General features: G+C 41.4%; 1 protein-coding gene across 14 annotated transcripts in view; it reads left to right on the top strand.

Moving 5' to 3' along the window:
- Positions 1–20,180, top strand: part of LOC140487439 (nuclear factor 1 B-type-like) — a 628,152-nt gene that overhangs the window by 467,672 nt on the left and 140,300 nt on the right. For all 14 annotated transcript variants that reach the window (XM_072586906.1, XM_072586916.1, XM_072586907.1 and 11 more), the window contains exon 4: positions 19,967–20,035. In XM_072586906.1, coding sequence (XP_072443007.1) covers positions 19,967–20,035 — 69 coding nt within the window. The remainder of the gene's footprint in view (positions 1–19,966; positions 20,036–20,180) is intronic.

Genomic DNA, 20,180 nt, shown 5'->3' on the forward strand with positions numbered 1-20,180 from the left:
CCACCATCAGATCCTATAACGTTAACTTGATGTCGAGCCTCCTCCTAGGTGGTGCGCTCCGGCGATGTATTTTTTTCCTCCAGGTCTGTGACTTCAATTACAACACGTAACTCCTTTTTACTGACTGCAAGGGTTTGCAAGTTGCCCTTAAGATGATGCCTAATTTTTACCAGGACCTGACTAATGTCTGGACCATGACCGACTTGCGCCAAGCCTACCTGCCCTCAGGAGTAGTGATTATCACTAGAGAGCAGTTGCTCAGGAATGTGCATCTCCACCATCATGGGTTCCAGTGACTGGCAGAAGGGAGGGCCCGGACCAAGGGGGTGACTAGTGTGGGGGACATGTTGGGTGGTGGTGGCCTGAGCTCGATGCTGCAGCAATAATTGGCAAACAGGGCAGCAGCATACATCCAGCTCATTGCCACTATCATCAGATTCCTAAAATCTACAGAGTTTGGACTCGATGTTGTGCACAATTGACACATGGTCAGGTGTGTGGTGGTATCCCATTTATGCATGTCCCTGGTCAGATGGAATTTCACATTGGCCCTGGTATCCTGTGCCTCCCTTGGGCTCTTGTGCCTCACAGCCTGAGCTGCCTCCAGAATATGTGTCTGCATGTCATTTAAGGAAGCAAAGTGGCAATTCTTGTACAGACTGTTCCTACATACCATGCATCTCTTCTCTTTCATCCACCATCCAGACACACCTTGGTGTGCCTATTTACCACCATGTAGTGGGCGTTCCCAGTAGAGGCCTCTATGTGGAAGTCCTCCCTGTCTCCCTTGGGGATCTGGGGTGGAGGGTGTTGCTCACAGTAGTCCTGTGTAACACCTGATTGTGGTGGCTCAACTGCTTATTTTGTGGCACTGTAAAGCCTGTGTGCTATATATGTATTGGTTATAGGCATTTGAACTCTGTTTTTAGTTACCTAGATACTTTTTACTGTGTTTTTGATTACACTTCACCCATGATCCCGATCATTGGAGGGATGTGGAGGGATGCAAGTAAATCAGAGGACCTCCACTTGGGTCTGCTCTTGGCCCTGTCCAGGCTGGCTGTAAACAGGCTGTGGGCCATGGAGTGGGTCATCTCTGACAGTTGCCTGCTCTTCTTCCACAGTTATGTTCAAGCCCGAGTGTCTTTGGAGATGGAGCACACAATGTCCACCAATGATCTTCATGTCTTTAGGGAGAGGTGGGCACCACAGGGGGATGGAGTGCTTTATTACCCCCTCCAATTATATTTTGGTTTTGTCTTTACCCTTCCCCTTCACTACTTTTTTTCTCATAAGTATTGCCCTCATCAGGCTTTAATGTTTCAGTAGCCACATGGGCGATTTCCTGACGATGGAAAATATGGAATTAAATTGTTGCATAATGGCGTCTTTTTAATGTGTCCATACACATTCACACACAGCCATGGGTGATGTGGGGAAATGTAGGCACTACCACTGAACCCTGTTTGGGTGCATTGGTAGAGTGGGGGAAAAACTAAGGAAAAACAAACAAGAGTGTCAGAGGTTCTGTTGACTCTGACAGCTGGCTCTGAGGAAGCTGAACCAGTCAAGTCCTATGCATGTATAGATTAAGAATGACTTACCGGATACTGACCTCTGTGGAGTAATTTCAATATCCTCTTATTTCTAAAGAAGGGCTTTTGCCTGAAACATCGATTTTCCTGCTCCTCAAATGCTATCTGACCTGTTGTTCTTTTCCAGCACCAGTCTAATCTTAAGTTATTTCATATACATGTCTTATGAAGAAAAATTGGGGGAGCTGGAGTTTTTCTTATTGGAGCAAAGAAGGATGAGAGGTGACTTAATAGAGGTATACAAGATGTTGATAGGCATAGATAGAGTGGATAGCCAGAGACTTTTTACCATGGCGGAAATATCTGTCATGAGGGGGAATAATTTTAAGGTAATTGGAGGAAGGTTCAGGGGAGGTGTCAGAGGTAGGTTCTTTAACCAGAGAGTGGTGGGTGTGTGTGGAATGTACTGCCAGCAGCAGTGGTAGAATCAGATCATTAGGGACATTTAAATGGCTCTTAGATATGCACACAAAAGTTAGTACAATTAAAGGTATGTAGTTTAGTCTGATCTTAGAGTAGAATAGAAGGCTCGCATAACATTGAGGGCTGAAGGGCCTGTACTGTGCTGTACTGTTCTATGTTCTATGGTGCAACAAGCCTCCAGGGATGAAGTTTACTGCTGAAACCACAGAAATAGCCCTGCATGGGCAAGAGGCATGGTTGACATGAGGTTGGGTCCTGTGATGTACAAAATTCGGTTAGGTGAAGTAGTCCTGAAAAGCATGTGAACCATAGATTATCTGCAAACTCATGAATATTGCAGGAGCAAAATATTCACAATCACTCAGAACAGCAGGAAAGGCTGTCGGGTTCCCCTTCCATCTGGTGTCGAAGAAACCACGGAGACTGAGATGGATATAAATGAATGTCACAGCCTCAGTGCCTTTACCACCTGAAGAAGAGGATGAATTTCTTCCAATCTGCTCTAGGTGCAAGAAGCAGGCCATGGTCTGCTACATGCCGCCTGTATCTGAGACTGAGTCAAAACAGCTGGACCTAGTGCAAAAACGCCCTGGGAGAAATTACAAAAAAAAGAACTGGTCTACGTCCTGGATTAGAAGTGATTGTAATGAGGTCAACCAGGTGGACCTCTTGGAATATGAATTCACTGACTGGAGCTCTGAACCTGGTCCAATCAGGGAATCCTGGCTGACAGATATAAGTAGGAATGTTGGAGGTTCTGTTGATTCTTGAGAGTTGGCTCTGAGGAAGCTGATCCAGTTTCATGTACTATGGACCTATAAATAAAGGGTGACTTGGTGATGGGATACCAGCCTCTATGGAGTTATTTCACAGACATGTTACAACACACCTCCAGGGCCAAGTGAGATTTCAATCCATTCACTATGTCCCAGATTTTAGGGACAGTAGTACTGTGGCACAAGAGAGTGAGTAAGATGTTAGGAAGCGTGCCTTACATTGACATCTTTTTCCACCTCCATCTCAATACAGTATGCAGTTAAGGAAGGGGGACTGAAGGTGGCCAGCCTAATAGGGGTCAGGGCACAGTCTAAGAGTGGGAAGGAAGATGAGGTACCTGCTTTTGGAGATATCCCCTCCGATCTACCCTAAGATTCCCTCACACAATGCCTAGGCTTACAGTGAAGACCATACCTCTCCCTCCTCATATCCACACATGCTTCGGCCCTCCTGGGCAATTTTGTTGGTGGGTATCTCTCATGTGCAGGATTCCATCATTACATCATTAAAGCCCAATAAAGTCCACACACAGAATTATTTCCAGAAATTGTTTCCAAGTCAGTTCTGCTACTGTGAAGTACTATCTACTAACTCAGCCCAACACAGAAATAAAACCCAGGATCTTCCTGCTTTGCATAACTCAGTGTTATAACAGCCTACTAGCCTCATCGGAATATTTAGTTGGTTATTTTTTAAACAATTTTTATTCTTTATCTCACAATTCCAAAATTGTTAACTCCCACTCACACAATCACCAACAAGCATGATGCAAGATCTTAACATTAATTTATATCTTTCCATCCTTCCACAAAGCCTTTGGATTTTGGCTGCTTTCAGGAGCTGCTTCAAAATTTACCAGTGATCAAATTGGAACAAAAGGATTCATCCATCACTAACTATCTATCTGCAGATCAATCTATTCAAGAAGCCTGTAAACACTGTCCTCTTTGTTCTACCAAGGAAGCTGAGCTGAACATTGAAGAATTAAGGCCTATAGCCCTCAGCTAGAAATTTTAAAGTCTGCTTTTAATGATGTGGTGCTGCCAGCAATACATGTCTAGTGTTTCTAAGTAGCTGGAATTTTGCCTGTACTTCAGGAAGGCACCAAGTCGCACTTCAGTTTCAAAGTTCAAAATATATACTTACCTGAGATGGGTAAAAGACAGTACCCTGTACATCACCATGAAGCAAACATCTTTTGTCTTTAACTCCTCCAAATAAGTTCAACCTAAGACATGAAGATGAAGTCCAGTGCAGGTTGGAGGCAAGACTGGCATGAATTGGTGGCAAGGCCTAAGATGGATTGTATTTACAAGACTGTAATGCTGAACTCCTTATTTCTTTATTTTTCTAATTTATCCCCAAAATCCTGTATCTAGGTATCTTTATACCAAACATGCTTCTGGCACTCCTGGGCAATTAGGTTGGTGCGTATCTCTCACGTAGCACTGGAAGTGGTGACTTTGTAAACTTTTCACTGCACTCATGTGAGTACATGTGACAATAAACCTAATTCTAAATCCATAAGTCTCTAATGATGAGAGGGCAATTGTTGGTACAATTCCTGTTGGAATCTTGGACACCTAGCACCAATGTCTGTGACAGTAGCCATGCCCATACCATGTGCACATGTGTTAACCTCTCAATGTCATCATGGCTAATCTCTGATGCAGTTGTATAATGCTGCTACAGTTCACTGCTGGACTTTGAAACTTCCTAGTAAGTCTCTTTGAAATTTCTGCAAAGACAAAGTGGATAGAGATAGGTACTAAGCTTATAGTTTGGACTGTGGGGTATATCAAGATTACTCACATGCTTTCTTAGCACTCATTCACTTACCATGCCTGGATGCTGGCAGAATCCTTGTTTTACCTTTTATTCATCGTTATTCCTTAGCCAGAACTTAAAGGCTCATAGTACTGCTGTTTGTCCTTGCTGATTGGCACTGACACAAAGCCAGGCAGGTTTGCCATAGTTATTACCAATCAAGGACTTGGATATTTTGCTAAATGGTACATTGCTATCTCAATCTCACACTGTCCACTTACACAGCAAAAACACTATGTGTGCTTCAAGCAAACTCACAGTCTTAGGGGAATAGACCTCACTGATGTCCAGGGAGGCATCCATCAGCCAGGAGTGCCAGCATAGTAAGTCAAAGGCAGCCTCTGATACCAGTCCATGGGCTTAGGCATGGCTAGCCATTGTTTGGAGTGTTTACAGTCAGCCCAGCGAGTGGGTCTCTGTCAGCCCTATGGGGTCAGTCAACGGAGTTGCCAGAACACAGTAGCTGCACAGATATCAGAGAGGGTTCTGGTCACTCACCATTCAAGGCTTTTTTGTTCAGTTGCTGAAAGGGATGGGCCATGATTGGTCTGGAGCGGGGGTTCACCTGTTCAATGTGAAAAAGATCAACTCAAGTTGTAAGGTGATAATAGAGCATGAGAGTGTCATGTGAGAGAAGGGGCCATTGACTGAGCAGCACCCTGGTTTCTGGGGCAGACAGTGAACTACAAAACCGGACTTGTTCACTTCATATGTCTGGTGCTGCAGGGCAAAGATTGGCAGATGCAGGCTCAGACAGACTGGAGGTAGGAACGTGAGGAGGCGTGACACTTATGGGATTGGCAATGAGGAAGAGGATGTTGATGTTTAGATTCAGCTACACAGCAAAGTGCAGCCTGAAATTCACATTTCAAGGAGCAGTCCACTGTTGCCTTTCATCATTCTGTAAATCACAGTGCACCATGGAAATGACTATGTCTGTGACCAAACTCGGGTAGGCAGCATAAGTTCTGCCATCTGTGTTATATAATTATGACAACATCAGTCCATTTAGAAATCAACACCAACAGACACAGATCCAGAGAGTGAAGCGAAACACACTGGCGAGCTCAGCATTTCTTGTGACACTGAAACATTAGCTTTCTGTGTGCAGTCCAACTCCTTTGCAAACACAGTCCTGACCATATCGTGCAGAATAGTGACTAAACTTTACTGATGCCTATGATGTAATAGCAATATCTGAACAGAGAGGTAGAACTCAAAATTGGTTTGCACATTGCCTGTTCCTGGAGCAACAGATGTCCACTTCACACCTTGGTCATAGATAGTTCAGCATGGAAGCAGACTCTTTGGTCCAACTCATCCATGTCAACCAGATATCCTAAATTAATCTAGTCCCATTCATGGAATATTGTCTAGGAAAAGGGTTTTTAGCTTCAGTCCTTTCCAGTTTACATTTTTGTTAATATAGACGCTCCCACAATAATAGTCAACAGTGAACATTTCTTTGCAAATCTGAGTATTTGTTTGTAATCAAGTATTATCCATGCCTATTTTTCTCTTTCCCATTATGTCTCAGTGCAACCCAGGGTCCACAGCTTAATTGGGGGAGCCTGCCCTATGGGGTAGCCTACTGGCACTGGAGGTTTGATCGACTGACCCCAGTGCTGTTTGTGTCGACAGGGCACAGTAAGTGTGTCTTGGGTAGAGGCCAGAGCACTCTCCTCAGGATGGCCTTCCACAGGCCTGACGGTGCTAGGCAGCATGAGGGTGAAAGGTCCAGCTCCACTCTGCGGTGCCTGGGGGGACATCTCTAATGAACCAATACATGGTTCCTTATCACTTTGGGAGCTGACTGGCACTTCTCTGTCTACTTATGAGTAAGGATCACCTTGAGGATTTTTTATTCACTCAGATAATGTGGACATTATGATCCAAACCAATTATGATCCAATTGCCCTCTCCTGGTTGATCTTGAAACTGTGGTGGTGAACTGCTGTAGATGGTACACACTGCTGCTACTGAGTGTTGGTAATGTTTGTGGATGTGTTGCCAATCAAACGATTTGCTTTGTCTTGGTCAGTGAAGGGTATAGGAGAAACCTTGCTGTTGCAGTCTCTAAGGGATCAGTGGCTTCATCCTCATAGGTACTGGAGACAATATGAGATAGTCATACCTTCTTGCTCCCTAAGACTGCTCCCATGCTGCTGGTACCTATGAAACATAAAGGAGAAAAGGCATCATGTCTAAAGGTTTAGAGATGTGGCAGATAAATATTCCATTTGCAGTGGGTTAATGTGAGCTAAGGAATGTTGCCTCTTACTTAAATGTTTGGAATATTTCAGCAACTTTGCAAGTGTAATGCCAGTCCTCTCTGGCCACTGCTTAGATTCTAATCTCATAAGGTGTGAGAAGATGGATGTTGAGTACCCCACTAACCACTGATCTTCTTCCTGCATTGCTGGGGGTTCCAATGGAAGGTTGAGACCACATTAACTTAGGTAGCTACCTTTGTCAAGACTGGCAGGGTTTGGTGTTGTGGTCTCCTTTTGCAATTCTGGGGAAGAGGATAGCTCTTCTCTACACCAGCTTGTTCACAGGGCACCTTGGGCTCTGTCAGAAAATCACAGCTTCAATTTTTTTCTTGCAGGGATGTCCTTTGGGAGTGTGTACAGCCAAATGATGCAGCTCCAGAGTGCAAACATGACTTTTGCATTGCATGTGCAATAGCATTTTAAAGATGGCACAGCTGCCAGGGATTCCCCTTGGCATGTTCTTCTCACTCCACCGAGTGGGCATTCAGCTTGCATGTAGGGTGCCACAGCAGCAGTGTATGTAGTTAATGAGGTGTATTTGTAATGACAGCACAATAAAATTTGCAAGTCTCATGAAGTCTCCTTGAAACCAGATTAAAATGGCACTTTGCCAAGAGACAGTAAGTATCAGCCTGAGATTGAACATTGAAGTTGTGCTGCTCATTTCTGATCAATTTGAATAAAGAATCACATTCCGCAATGCTGAACTTCAAGTACAAACTTCAGCACAACCAATGAGCTGGAGTTGCCATTGAGAATCACGACCCTCCCCCACCAAACAATAGGATCGTGGCTGATCTGATTGTAACTTGAAATTTGCATCCAAATCTATCCCAATAACATTTCTCCCATTTGCTTAACAGAAGTCTATCCATTCTGCCTTTTCATGAAGAGGGTTCCAAGATTCTCAACCCTCAAAGAAAAACAAAATTGTCTCATCTGTTTTAAACACATAAAGCCTTATATAGCGATCTTCAGCTCGAGATTCTCCCATTCAAGGAAACAACATCTCCCATTTCAAGACTCCCCAGGATCTCTCATATTTCAATCAAGTCATCTCTTATTCTTCTGAACTCCAGCCTGTACAGCCAAGTCTAGCCTGTCCAATCTTTCCTCATAATACAAGCCACTAATTCCAAATATTACTCTATTGAACCTTATCTGAACTGTGTCCAGTGATTTTACATGCTTTCATTAATAAGGAGACCAATACTGAGCACTCCGCTGTCGATTAGGTCTCATCTGTGCACTGTACAATTGAAGCGTTTGTATCAAATTCCTGTCATAATACACAATAACATTCTATTACCTTTCCTAACTACTTGCTGTACCTGCATACTGACCTAATTAATTTCTCACCATTGAGATAATATATGTATTTATTCTTCCAACATTTTTTAATGAAAATTATGGATAGTTGAGATCACACATCACTCATTATGCCTTACCAACCATAAAGACTCATATATGCTTACTTTCTGCTTCCTGTTGTCAGCCATTTTCTATCCATGCTAATACATTGCCACCTACATCATGAGTTTTTAGAAGGCAGTGCCTTCCAGACACTCACCATCCTTCGTGTGAAAAATTTGCCTCGCACATCTCTTTTAATCTTTCCCCCTCGCACCTTGAACTTGTGTCCCCTACTAACAAACCTGTCCACTATGGGAGAAGCCATATACTTCCCAGTCTATCCATGCCATTTAAAGTCTAATTAACTTCTGTCAGGTTGCCTTTCAGTCTCTTGTGTTCCAGTGAAAACAAACCCAGTCTATCTAACCTTTCTTCATAGTTACAATCCCCCATACCAGGTTACATCCTATTTTATTTTCCACACAAATCTTTGCTGCCAGTTGCCCTCTGGAAATCTATGTAAGGTACACCCACAAGTTCCCTTTTATCCACAACATATCTAACATCCTCAAACAACTCCCAATAGATTAATCAATCAGAGTTGCCCTTCACTTAACCATGTTACTCAGCCTGATTACTTTGAACTTATTCAAGTGACCTGCTCTGCTTTAATAACAGCTTATAACATTTTGCCATGACAGGTGTTAGGATGCAAACTCTTCCTTTGACTAGAGGAGTTATATTCATTATCTTCCAATCTAATGGGACTGTCCTTGAATCAAGGGAGTTTTGAAAAATTAACCAACAAACGCATTGGCTATCTCACAAGCTATTTCTTTTAGGACTCCAGAATGAGATCTAGTAGGAGTTAGAAACTTTTCAACCCACAGCTCGAACAATTTACTCAGAACAACTTCTTTAGTGATTGTAATTTTCCTCAATTGCTCCCGCCTTTCAATTTTCTGATTGAAAACTCCTTCTATGGTGTTACTATGTCCTCTATAGTGCAAATCAATGCAAGATACAATTGCTGTGCTGTTTCTATATTTTCTACAGACCAACACTTCCTTTTCTTTTTTGACCACTTGCTTACTATATATTCCATATTTAGATTTGTAGGGGTACAGAGCTGTACAGCATGGAAACAGACTCTTCAGTCCAACTTGTCCATGCCAATCAGGTATCCCAAATTCATCTAGTCCCATTTGCCAGCATTTGCCCCATATCCCTCTAAATCCTTCCTATTCAAATGCCATCCAGATGCTTATTCTACACATGCACCAGCCTCTGCATGAAAAAGCTGACCCTTAGGTACCTTTTAAATCTTTTCCCTCTCACCTTAAACCTATGCACTCTAGTTTTGGACTCTGCAAACCTGGCAAGAAGACTTTGGCTAAATTTATGCCCCTTGTGATTTTATAAACATCTGTAAGGTCATCCCTCAGCCTCTGATGCTCTAGAGAAACTAATCCCAGCCTATTCAGCCTGTCCCTGCAGCTCAAACCCTCCAACCCTTATAACATCCTTGTAAATCTTTTCTGAAACCTTTCAAGTTTCACAACATCCTTTCTATAGCAAAGAGACCTGACCTGAACACAGTATTCCAAAAGTGGCCTAACCAATGTCCTGTACAGCCGCAACACGATCCCCCAACTTACAGACTCAATGCACTAACCAATAAACCATATCAAATGCCTTCTTAACTACCCTGTATACCTGTGGCTCTATTTTCAAGGAACTATGAACCTACACTCCAAGGTCTTTGTTCAGCAAGACTCCCTAGGACCATACCATTAAGTGTATAAGCCCTGCCTGGTTTGCCTTTCCAAAATGCAGCACCTCACATTTATTTAAATTAAACTCAATCTGCCACTCCTCGGCCTATCAGCACATCTGGTCAAAGTTCTGCTGTACTCTGAGACAACCTTCTTTGCTGTTCACTACACCACCAATTTTGGTGTAATCTGCAAACTTAATCATATCTCCTCTATTTAAACCAAATCATTTATATAAATAACAAAAAGAAGTGGACCCAGCACCGATCCTTGTGGTCACAGGCCTCCAGTGAGAAAAACAACCCTCCACCGCCATCCTCTGTCTTCTCCAGTTCTGTATCCAAATGGCTAGTTCTCCTTGTATTCCATGTGATATAACTGTGCTAACCAGTCATGTAGAACTTTGTTGTATGCCTTACTAAAGTCCAGATAAATCACTTCCACCACTCTGCCTTCATCAATCTCTTGTTACTTCTTCAAAAAACTCAATCAGGTTAGTGAGGCAAGATTTCCCACACACAAAACCATGTTGACTATCTTTAATCACTCTTGCTTTTCCAAATGCATGTAAATCCTGTCACTCACGATCCCCCCCAACAACTTACCCACCACTGATATCAGGCTCACCAGTCTATAGTTCCCTGGCTTTTCCTTACCACATTTCTTAAATAGTGACACAACGTTAGCCACCATCCAGCCTTCCGGCACACCTGTGGATATCGATGATATAAATATCTCAACAAGAGGCCCAGCAATCACTTCCCTAGCTTCCCACAAAGTTCCTGGTTTGGTCCTGGGGATTTATCTTCCTCTATGCATTTGACGACATCTAGCACCTTTTCCTCTGTAATAATGGCATTTTTGAAGATGTCACTATTTATTTCCCCAAGTTCTTTAGCTTCCATTATCCTTCTCCACAGTAAATACTAATGATAGAATCCCTACAGTGTGGAAACAGGCCTTTCGGCCCAACAAGTCCATGGCAACACCCCGAAGAGTATTCCCATTTCCCATTACCCTACATTTACCCTGACAAATGCACTCAACCTACACATCCTTGGACACCATGGACAATTTAACATGGTCAATTCACCTAACCTGCACACCTTTGGATTGTGGGAGGAAACCAGAACACCTGGAGGAAACCCACACAGACATGGCAAAAATATGGAAACTCCACACAGTCAATTACCTAAGGCAGGAATCAAACCCAGGTCCCTGGCACTGTGAGGCAGCAGTGCTAACCACTGAGCCAATGTGCTGCCACAAAATGCCCCTTTAATATTTCCCCCTTCTCTTGCGGTTCCATATATAGGCAGCCTTGTTGACCTTTCAGGGGCAGTATTTTCTCCCTAGTTACCCTTTTTTTTAATGTATTTGTAGGATTCCTTTGGATTCTCCTTAACCATATTTGCCAAAGCCAACTCATATCTCTTTTTTTGCCTTCCTACTTTCCCTGTTAAATATACTTCTACTGCCTTTATACTCTTCTAGGGATTCACTCGATTCCTGCCATCTACATCAGACATATGCTTCATTCTTTCTCTTGACCAAAATCTCAATTTCTCTCATACTCAAATGTTACCCTCCTTATACATCTTTTGGTCATTCTTTGGGCTTTTTAAAAACACTTTTTGCCCAGTCTGTATAATGCCACATGTCTTTGCACAATTTTATACTTTTATTTTAATTTGATATTATTTTTAACATTACTAGTTAACCATAGATGATGGTCCATCACTTATGGTATTTCTTACTCTTTGCAAAGCATCTATTAATTGTATTCTAAAATATCCTTATCCATCTATTTGGCCTTTTATCCTAATTTGTCAAATCATGTGGGCTAGCTCTGTTTTCATGTCCTCATAATTTCCATTATTTAAGTTTAAAAAAAGTCTCAGACCCATTCGTCTTTCCCTCAACTGAACATACATTTCAATCACATTCCTATGTGTGCTTTGTAGATGGCGTTCAGGCTTTGAGAAGTCAGGAGGTGTGTTACTTACTGCAGAATTCCTATCTCCTGATCTGCTCTTGTAGCCTCAGTATGTATCTTACCAGGCCACTTTAGTTTCTGATTAATGGAGCTGAGATGCTTGGCCTCCAATAACCACAGTCCTCTTTGTTCTGCCAGATGCGACTTCAGTTTACTAGCACATTCCAATAGAGTTGAAGCTATCTTTTTAATCCTGCTGTGTGTTCTTCAATGTTTAAAACCCAAGGTGTGTCTGCAGCTTTTTTCATAATGCACAGGGAGTGACTTGCTGTCAGCCCATTGTTATCCTTGTCTCCACGAGAGTCCAGTCTGTTTTGGTTAGCCTTTTCCCTGTCGGAACAACTGTTATTTGAAGTTCCTTTTGCAACCATTGGTGTGACATTGCATCTGATTCTCCCTTTTTAGACCGCTGTGGAATTTGCATCTGGAGCCACGTTGTCTTTTTAAAAGATGTTAAAAATGTTCACAGGACTTTGAAAGTGTGACCTGCAACATGTAAATATAGAAATAAAAGAACATATACACGTTGCGGCAGAAAGCTCAGGAGAGACATCTCCATTTGTATGCAAAAACCAACATTGTCCCTGGAAATTGGCAAACACAATGCTTTTACAGCTTTCTTAGGGTCTTGTTAAAAATGTGAGAGACTCATATGGAATTAAATAAAAACAATGTAAACAAAGTAAGTTTTGAACTGGATCATAAACCTAGCTGCATAACTGAAAAATGTGTTTGATTTCAACCTATTGCCCTGAGACTTGACATAAGTCCTTGCATAGAGGAATTTTAATTAGTTTTGGTCTTGTGGCTGATGTCATCAAACCTTTGATGCAACGAAAGCAGAGAACATTGGAGGCTGTGCTGTGAACCCAAGCAACAAGCTCCTTGCAATGGTCAGTTATTTGGATTTGAAAACTTATAGTAAGGCACATGTTTAGTAAGGAATGTTTTGGCAACTGGTCCATGAGCACAAGAACAGAGATAATTCCTTCAAATCTTCAAGTCCACCCTATCACACAGTGAGATCATGACTGAATTACAGTATGTTGCAAACATTTCAGTTGCCTTAGCTTCATAAAATGTTATACTTACTTATAATATATTAGTTATTATTATTAATCTAAGTTAGTCTAAAATTATTAATTACTTAAGATACATGCCAGACTTTACAGTGTAGGGTATTGTGATGTTACTGTGCCCTTAAGAGATGTTCTGTCTTGTGTATCTTGAAGAGAGCTGTTGACACTATGATGGCGACACATCTGCTTCAGAAGCAATTGGTCAACAGTTTTGAGCTACCTAAGTGTGTTTTTTAAGATGAAAGAAGCATGAGTGGGTGGAGTTAGGCCTACACAGACCCAGGGGTTTAGTTTTGCTTTTGGCTGTGTTTTGGAATTGGCAGTTGAAACTGATGGATATGGCATTCTTTCTGCTGCAGGAGAAAGCTTGAGTTCTCTCTCTGCTTTTGTTTTCAGTGTTCTTTCAGTGTTCCTTTCTCTTGGACTGGAAAGGAGATAACATGGGGAAAATCTATTTTCCTGAATTTGCCTTTGCCAAGGGTGTGTTTATATGTGATGCTGCTACACTGCAAAAGTTGATAATAAGTCAGTAAATTAGGAGTTAAATAATATACTTTATTAAATATTTCAATGGAGTTAAAGTTATGCCAATTTTTTTTGTGCTTTAGCGATGTTGTCAGTGTGTTTTGCTTAAAGCCTGGTAGTGGACCATTTAGAGACATAGAGTCATATTGAGAATTGAATCATATCTGGAACACAGTGCCTTACAATTGCCTCTAAATAAAATAAAAAATTAGAGTCTAGGCTACCTCTTTGATATATGTTGAGGGGGTTTGGTCTGGTACATAACAGTATACACACACGTTAGTGTCAGGAGCAATGGACAAACACCTAAATGTTATTCCACATTTTCTTCAAAAGTATGCCATAGAAATCAGAAAGCTTGTCATTTCAGAAGGCAGCAAGGGTTACACCAGGAAACTACAGATCAGTCATCCTAACCTATATGGTGAGGAAACTACTGTAACAAATTCTGAGAGATAAAACTAATCTGTACATGGAGAAGTAGGGATTAATTAGGAAGAGTCAGCATGGTTTTGGTAAAGGGAGGTCATATCTGACCAATTTAAGTCATAGAGTCTTAGAGTTGTACAGCATGAAAACAGACCCTTTGGTCCAACTAGTTCATGCAGATCAGACATTCCAAATTAACCTAGTCCCATTTGCCAGCATGTGGCCCATACCCGTTTAAACCCTCCCTGTTCATGTCTCTGTCCAGATGCCTTGTAAATGTTTTAATTGTACTAGCCTCCACCACTTTCTCTGCAGCTACTTCCATACACACACCATCCTCTGCGTGAAAAAGTTAACCCTTAGGTCTCTTATATTTTTCCTTTCTCACCTTAAACCTATGCTCTCTTGTTTTGGACTCTGTTACCCTGGGGAAAAGACCTTGGGTATCCACCCCATCCATGCCCCTCATGTTTTTATAATCCTCTATAAGTTAACCCCTCAGCCTCCAACACTCCAGGAAAAGTAGCCCTTAGCCTATTCAGCCTGGCCCTGTAGCTCGAGTGCTCCAGAAAGATTAGAGCTTCACCAACTGAAGCCACAGTCCCCAGTAGTGGAGCAACTGAAATTGTAAATGCTCAAGAGGCCAGAACTGAAAGAGGGAAGAGACTGTTTGATTTGTTCAGTCAGGCTAGGGAATGAAGCAGACCTCACATACAATGCATCCACACTCTTCATCAAATGCTGAACTCGGCGAAGATTGTATCTTTTATCTCTCACTGCTGCACTGCAACATCAGCCTGGATTCTGTTTTGAAGCTTCTGGTGTGGGACTTAAATCCATTACCTTTGAATCAGAGGCAAGGATAATATCCAGTGGACACTGAAAATACTGACCATGTTATGGAAAGCAATTACTCATCAATCCCTGATGGTAGACTGGCAGGAACATTCCCCTGAAAATCCATGTGGTACTTCACACCACTGGTGCTGACCCCTTCACGGTTCATGGGGTCAGGGGTCAGATTCCATTATTTAAATGTTTTCATGAGTATACCTTGACCCCAAGGATGCTTGGTGCTCCTGGTCTCCTTCCCCAGAGCGGACAGTTATCCCTGGTGCTCCATTTTGCACTGCATCTCTTAAATAATTAATGTCAATTAACATAGAGCAGTAAAACATAGGAATTCTTTGGCCTGCCATGTCTGTTCTGACCATGATGCCATTTTAAACTAATCCTATCTGCCTGCACATGGTCCATATCCTGCTATTCCCTGCCTGTTCATGTGCCTGCGTGAATGCCTCTTAAACATTGCTACTGTTTGTGTTTATAGATATTTTCTTAGCAACCTTTTCAGGGATATGATTACATGCCTTTGGAGCAGGTGGAAGTTGAACATGGGCCCCCTGGCTCAGAGGAAGGGGCATTACTACTATGCCAAGAACCCTCTGTCTCTGCCTACACCACCTTCCCTGACAATGCATTCCAAGTATCTACCATCCTTTGCAAAAATAAAATTTGCCTCGCACATCTCCTTTAAACTTTCTCCCTCTCACTTTAAACCTATGCCCCTCAGTATTTGAAATTTGCACCCTGGGAAAAAGATTGTAACTATCCAATCTATCCATGCCCTGATAATTTTATATACTTCTATCAGGTCACCTTCTCAGCCTCCGATGCTCTAGAAAAAAACAATCCAAGTTTGTCCAACCTTTCCCTATGGTTAATACTTTAAAATCCAGGCCAGATGCTGGCAAACCTCCTCTGCCTCCAAAGCCTCCACACACCCCCTGCAGCGAGGTGACCAGAACTGCACACAACTTGATTGAATTTTTCGAAGAGGTGACCAGGTATGTAGATGAGGGCAATAATTTGATGTTGTCTACTTGGACTTTAGCAAAGCTTTTGATGAGGTTTCCCATAGGATACGGTTAGCAAATGCAAAAAACTTATGGTATCAAAGAAAAATTGGCATATTGGCTTCACAATTGGCGAAGTGGCAATTATGAAGGTTGAGCTTTTACAACCAGGATCCTTTTCCTGTGGGATTCTGCAGATGTAAGTTTTGGGGCCCTTGCTGTTTGTGGTTTATATAAATTATTTAACTTGAATGTAGATGGGTTGATCCGTAAATTCACATGATATAAAAGTTGATGGGATGATAAATGGAAATGTAGAAAATAGGTGCTGGAGTAGGCCATTCAGCCCTTCGAGCCTGCATCACCATGCAGTATAATCATGGCTGAACATGCAATATTCGTATCCCATTCGCACTTTCTCTCCATTCCCCTTGATCTATTTAGCCACACAGGCCTTGTCCAGCTCCCTCTTGAATGTATCTAACAAACTGACCCCGACAGCTTTCTGTAGGAGGGAATTCCACAGGTTCACAACTCTTTGAATGAAAAATATTCTTCTTCATCTCAGTCCTGAATGGCTTACCCTTGTTAGTATATAAATAGAAAGGTGGATGGCCCCTAGATTACAGGAAGATATAGATGGGTTGATCAGATGGGCTGATCAGTGACAAATGAAATTCAGTTTAGAATAATCTGAAATGATGCACTTGAGCAGGACAAACAAGCAAGAGAATACATTATAAGCATCAGGACCAAGGAAGCACCCCAAAGATCAAAGGAACAGTGAATAGAGAAATTAATAAGGCATATGATATATTTTCCTTTATTAAATGAGTCATAGAGTTTAAGAGCAGGGAGGTAATGCCTGAATTGTGAAAAGACATTGATTAGGCCACAGCTAAAGTATTGTCTGCATCCCTGGAATTCACATTATGTGAGGGATGTGATAGCAATAGAAAGGGTGCAGAGGAGTTTTACCAGGATGTTGCCTGGGCTGGTGAATTTTAGTTATAAAGAGAGACTGGACAGACTGGAGTTATTTTCCTTTGAGCAAAGGAGATTGAAAGGAAATATGATTGAGATGTATACAATTATAGCCTTAAATAGGGTAGACAGGAAGAAACAATTCCACTCGATGGAGGGATCAGTGACCGGGGCATGGATTTAAGAGAAGGGGCAGAAGGTTTCGTGGTTTTTTAAAATTCATTCATACGTTGAGGATTTCACCAGCCAGGGCAATATTTTTTGCTCATCCCTAATAGTTCAGATGGCAATTAGGGACCAACTGCATTGCTGTGGACCTGGAGTCACATTTAGACCAGACCACCTAAGGATGGCAGATTACTTCCCTAATGGACATGAGTGAACCATTTTTTTCTGGCAGTTGACAATGTATTGATGGTTGTCATTAAACTCTTAATTACAATTTTTTTTTGTCGAATTCAAATTCCATCATCTGCCATGGCAGAATTCGAACCTGACTGCCCAGAACATTACCTGGGTCTCTGGATTAACAGTGCAGCATTAATATCACTCATCATCACTTCCCCAATGTAAGGAAAAATGTTTTCACCCAGAGAGTGGTGGGAATCTGGAACTCACTGTCTATAAGGGTGGGGGAGTAAGTAACCCTCATAACATTTAAGACGTATTTAGACATCCAATTGCAATGTAAAGACATTCAAGACAATGTAACAAGTGCTAGAAAATGGGATTAGACATTTAGGTGTTTATTTTTGATGGTGCAGATGTGATAAACTGAATAGCCTTTTATTTGCTTTAGTTCTCTATTACTCTATGATACTGGATGATCACCCAATTATTATTCCATAGTTCCTTCAAAAAATATACTGCAGAAATCAGCCAGTTTGTCATTTCATTCCAAAGACATCTATGTGACCATTTGAGAAACCACTGTTAATGTTTTACAACACATCAACAACATGTGAAATGTCCATATTAAAATACTGCTCAAACCAGGCTGTTCTTCCTATCTGTTTGTGTGGGGTTGAGGCCTGATGCATTTTGAGCAGTGGCCATCTTTGGTATTCTGCTGTCAAGCTCTAGGTCCCTTATGGCAGTTCACCTGGGAGTGGTAGTGTGGGGTTATGAAGACATGAGGATGCTTCATTCTTGTTTCTCCCCTTTTCCTCTTGGGTGTGTGATGATTCCCCACACTAAAAGCCCAGGGTTTCCCTGTCTCTTTGATCTCCGCAGGCCTTCATAGCCCCACCAAACCCATTATTGTGTTCTGGCACCATTTGGATTGTAAGAGCTGGTAGCTGGCTGCTTGTTTAGGCCGCAGGCAGTTTATTCATTGTTGTAAGGCCATTTATAATAAACTCAGTCATTTTGACATCGACTTTACTTCTGGGTGGGTGAGTATTTTGATTCCCACAACTATCACCATCACCTCCCCTCAACAAAGTCCAGCAGGGTAACACCTTACATAAATAACGAATATTAATTCTGGCTTTGCATTTGCAAAAATACCCAATGTATGAATTACCTTCCTGCATACTTATTAATGTCTCTTCTTTTATTGTTATACCTTAATTTAAAGTAATTGCTATAGTGCAGGAAAAGAATTGCTCACAATTTCTCCAAAAGAGCAGTCAGTTCTCATTTTGTTCAAGGTGCAACACTAATGTATTGGTTAAAACAAGAAAGAAACTAGATCATTCATGAAGCACCTGCATTAATAGGTCATTGAGTTCTTGCAGATGTCATCCTGATCTCTCGTACTTGGACCCCCCCCCAAGAAACGCAAAGTGGCTATTTGCATATAGAGTCCTGTCCTTTGTGTGGCAAAAGGAATGTCCATACATTTTTCCACATGGCAGTGGTCTGACCAATCAGATTCAACTTGCCAGGCTTGAATTTAATTTGTTGTTCAAGACAGTTAACAGTTTGTGCTGTATTCATGTTAACCACAGTCCAATCAATCAGTGTCCTCTTCTCATGCTGTATAAATTGTTGTTTCCTTCTAAAGTTGTTTTTTTCTTGTGTACACCATTGCAAAGTGCAAAACTTCATGTCTCTTTTTAGCAACATTTGTGTTCTGTACATTCAAACTATACAATCAAGTTTTCCACATTCTGTGAAACACATCATTTACACTTTCCAAACTCCAGCCTTTACAGTTCCTGATCAAATGTATGTTAATGAACTCTGGTCGTTTCTTTATATACATGTGTAGACAATAGAAACCCCAATCTTCAGTATTTTAAACTTTTTTGCAATTGCTATGGATATTCAGGTCCACAACCATCACTTGGCAATGTAATCCTTTTGTACACTCTCCTTTTACTTTAAATTACAAGAGTGTAAGCATAATATAGCATAATGTACAAGACTGGAAAGAGACTATTGCTTAAGAAATACAAATTACTTATACTTCCATATATAACCTACTTTTTGATTTGAATTTTTGTTTTCTAATATTCCTGAGATGACAAAAATAAGCTTTCTTCATAAAAACAATAGCTCCAGATTGTGGAATGTTAAAAATGCTGCTCTTAATGTATAGCTATGTAACGTTGTTCTTCATTGGCCACCTGCAACTATGCCAAAATCACTGTTTCTTGTCACCCTTGTTACAGCTTATGGCCCACAAATAAAACCATCTTAAAAAAAAGTATTATATTCCTTTCAGCACATGCATTTTCAGTCTTTGGATTATTATTCCGATTCCATCCCTTCTTACTCTGGTTTAGAATAACCACGATGGCCAAGTGTTGAACATTTCACGAGCATTCCAGTCATTTTTCACTGATGGAAAAACTAATCTTCCCACTATAGCTGTTGATTAGCAAACAGACTCAGTGAAAATATCATGTTTGAACTCTGGTCTTCATACTATGAGTCCAAAGCTACAAAAAAGGGTCATTACTTCATTACAAGGTCTTGCCCTTCTAATCTGAATCAATTATTTACAAAGTGATGTTTTTCTGGCACTGTTTATTCAAAGGAATAGATATTTAAGACCTTTTCAGAGGTGAAGTCATTTAACTAATTAGTAAGACACCTAAAATAATTTTTCCTCTCTTCACTTTTAGCATATCTAGAAGACAGCTTTATAAAGTCTGGAGTCTTCAGCATTGGAGAGCTTGTGCGAGTGTCACGAAGTAAGTATTACCACTGGCTGGGTTTCCTCTTAGAAAACCAATTACCCATTTTACATTATACTAACTCTCTTCTGGTGATTGCCAGGTACAAAGTGAGTTGAGCCTGTAGTGCTGGAAAAGCACAGCAGGTCAGGCAGCATCCAAG

Source organism: Chiloscyllium punctatum, chromosome 2 (genome assembly GCF_047496795.1).
Source record: "Chiloscyllium punctatum isolate Juve2018m chromosome 2, sChiPun1.3, whole genome shotgun sequence".
In the NCBI taxonomy this organism is placed as follows: Eukaryota; Metazoa; Chordata; class Chondrichthyes; order Orectolobiformes; family Hemiscylliidae; genus Chiloscyllium; species Chiloscyllium punctatum.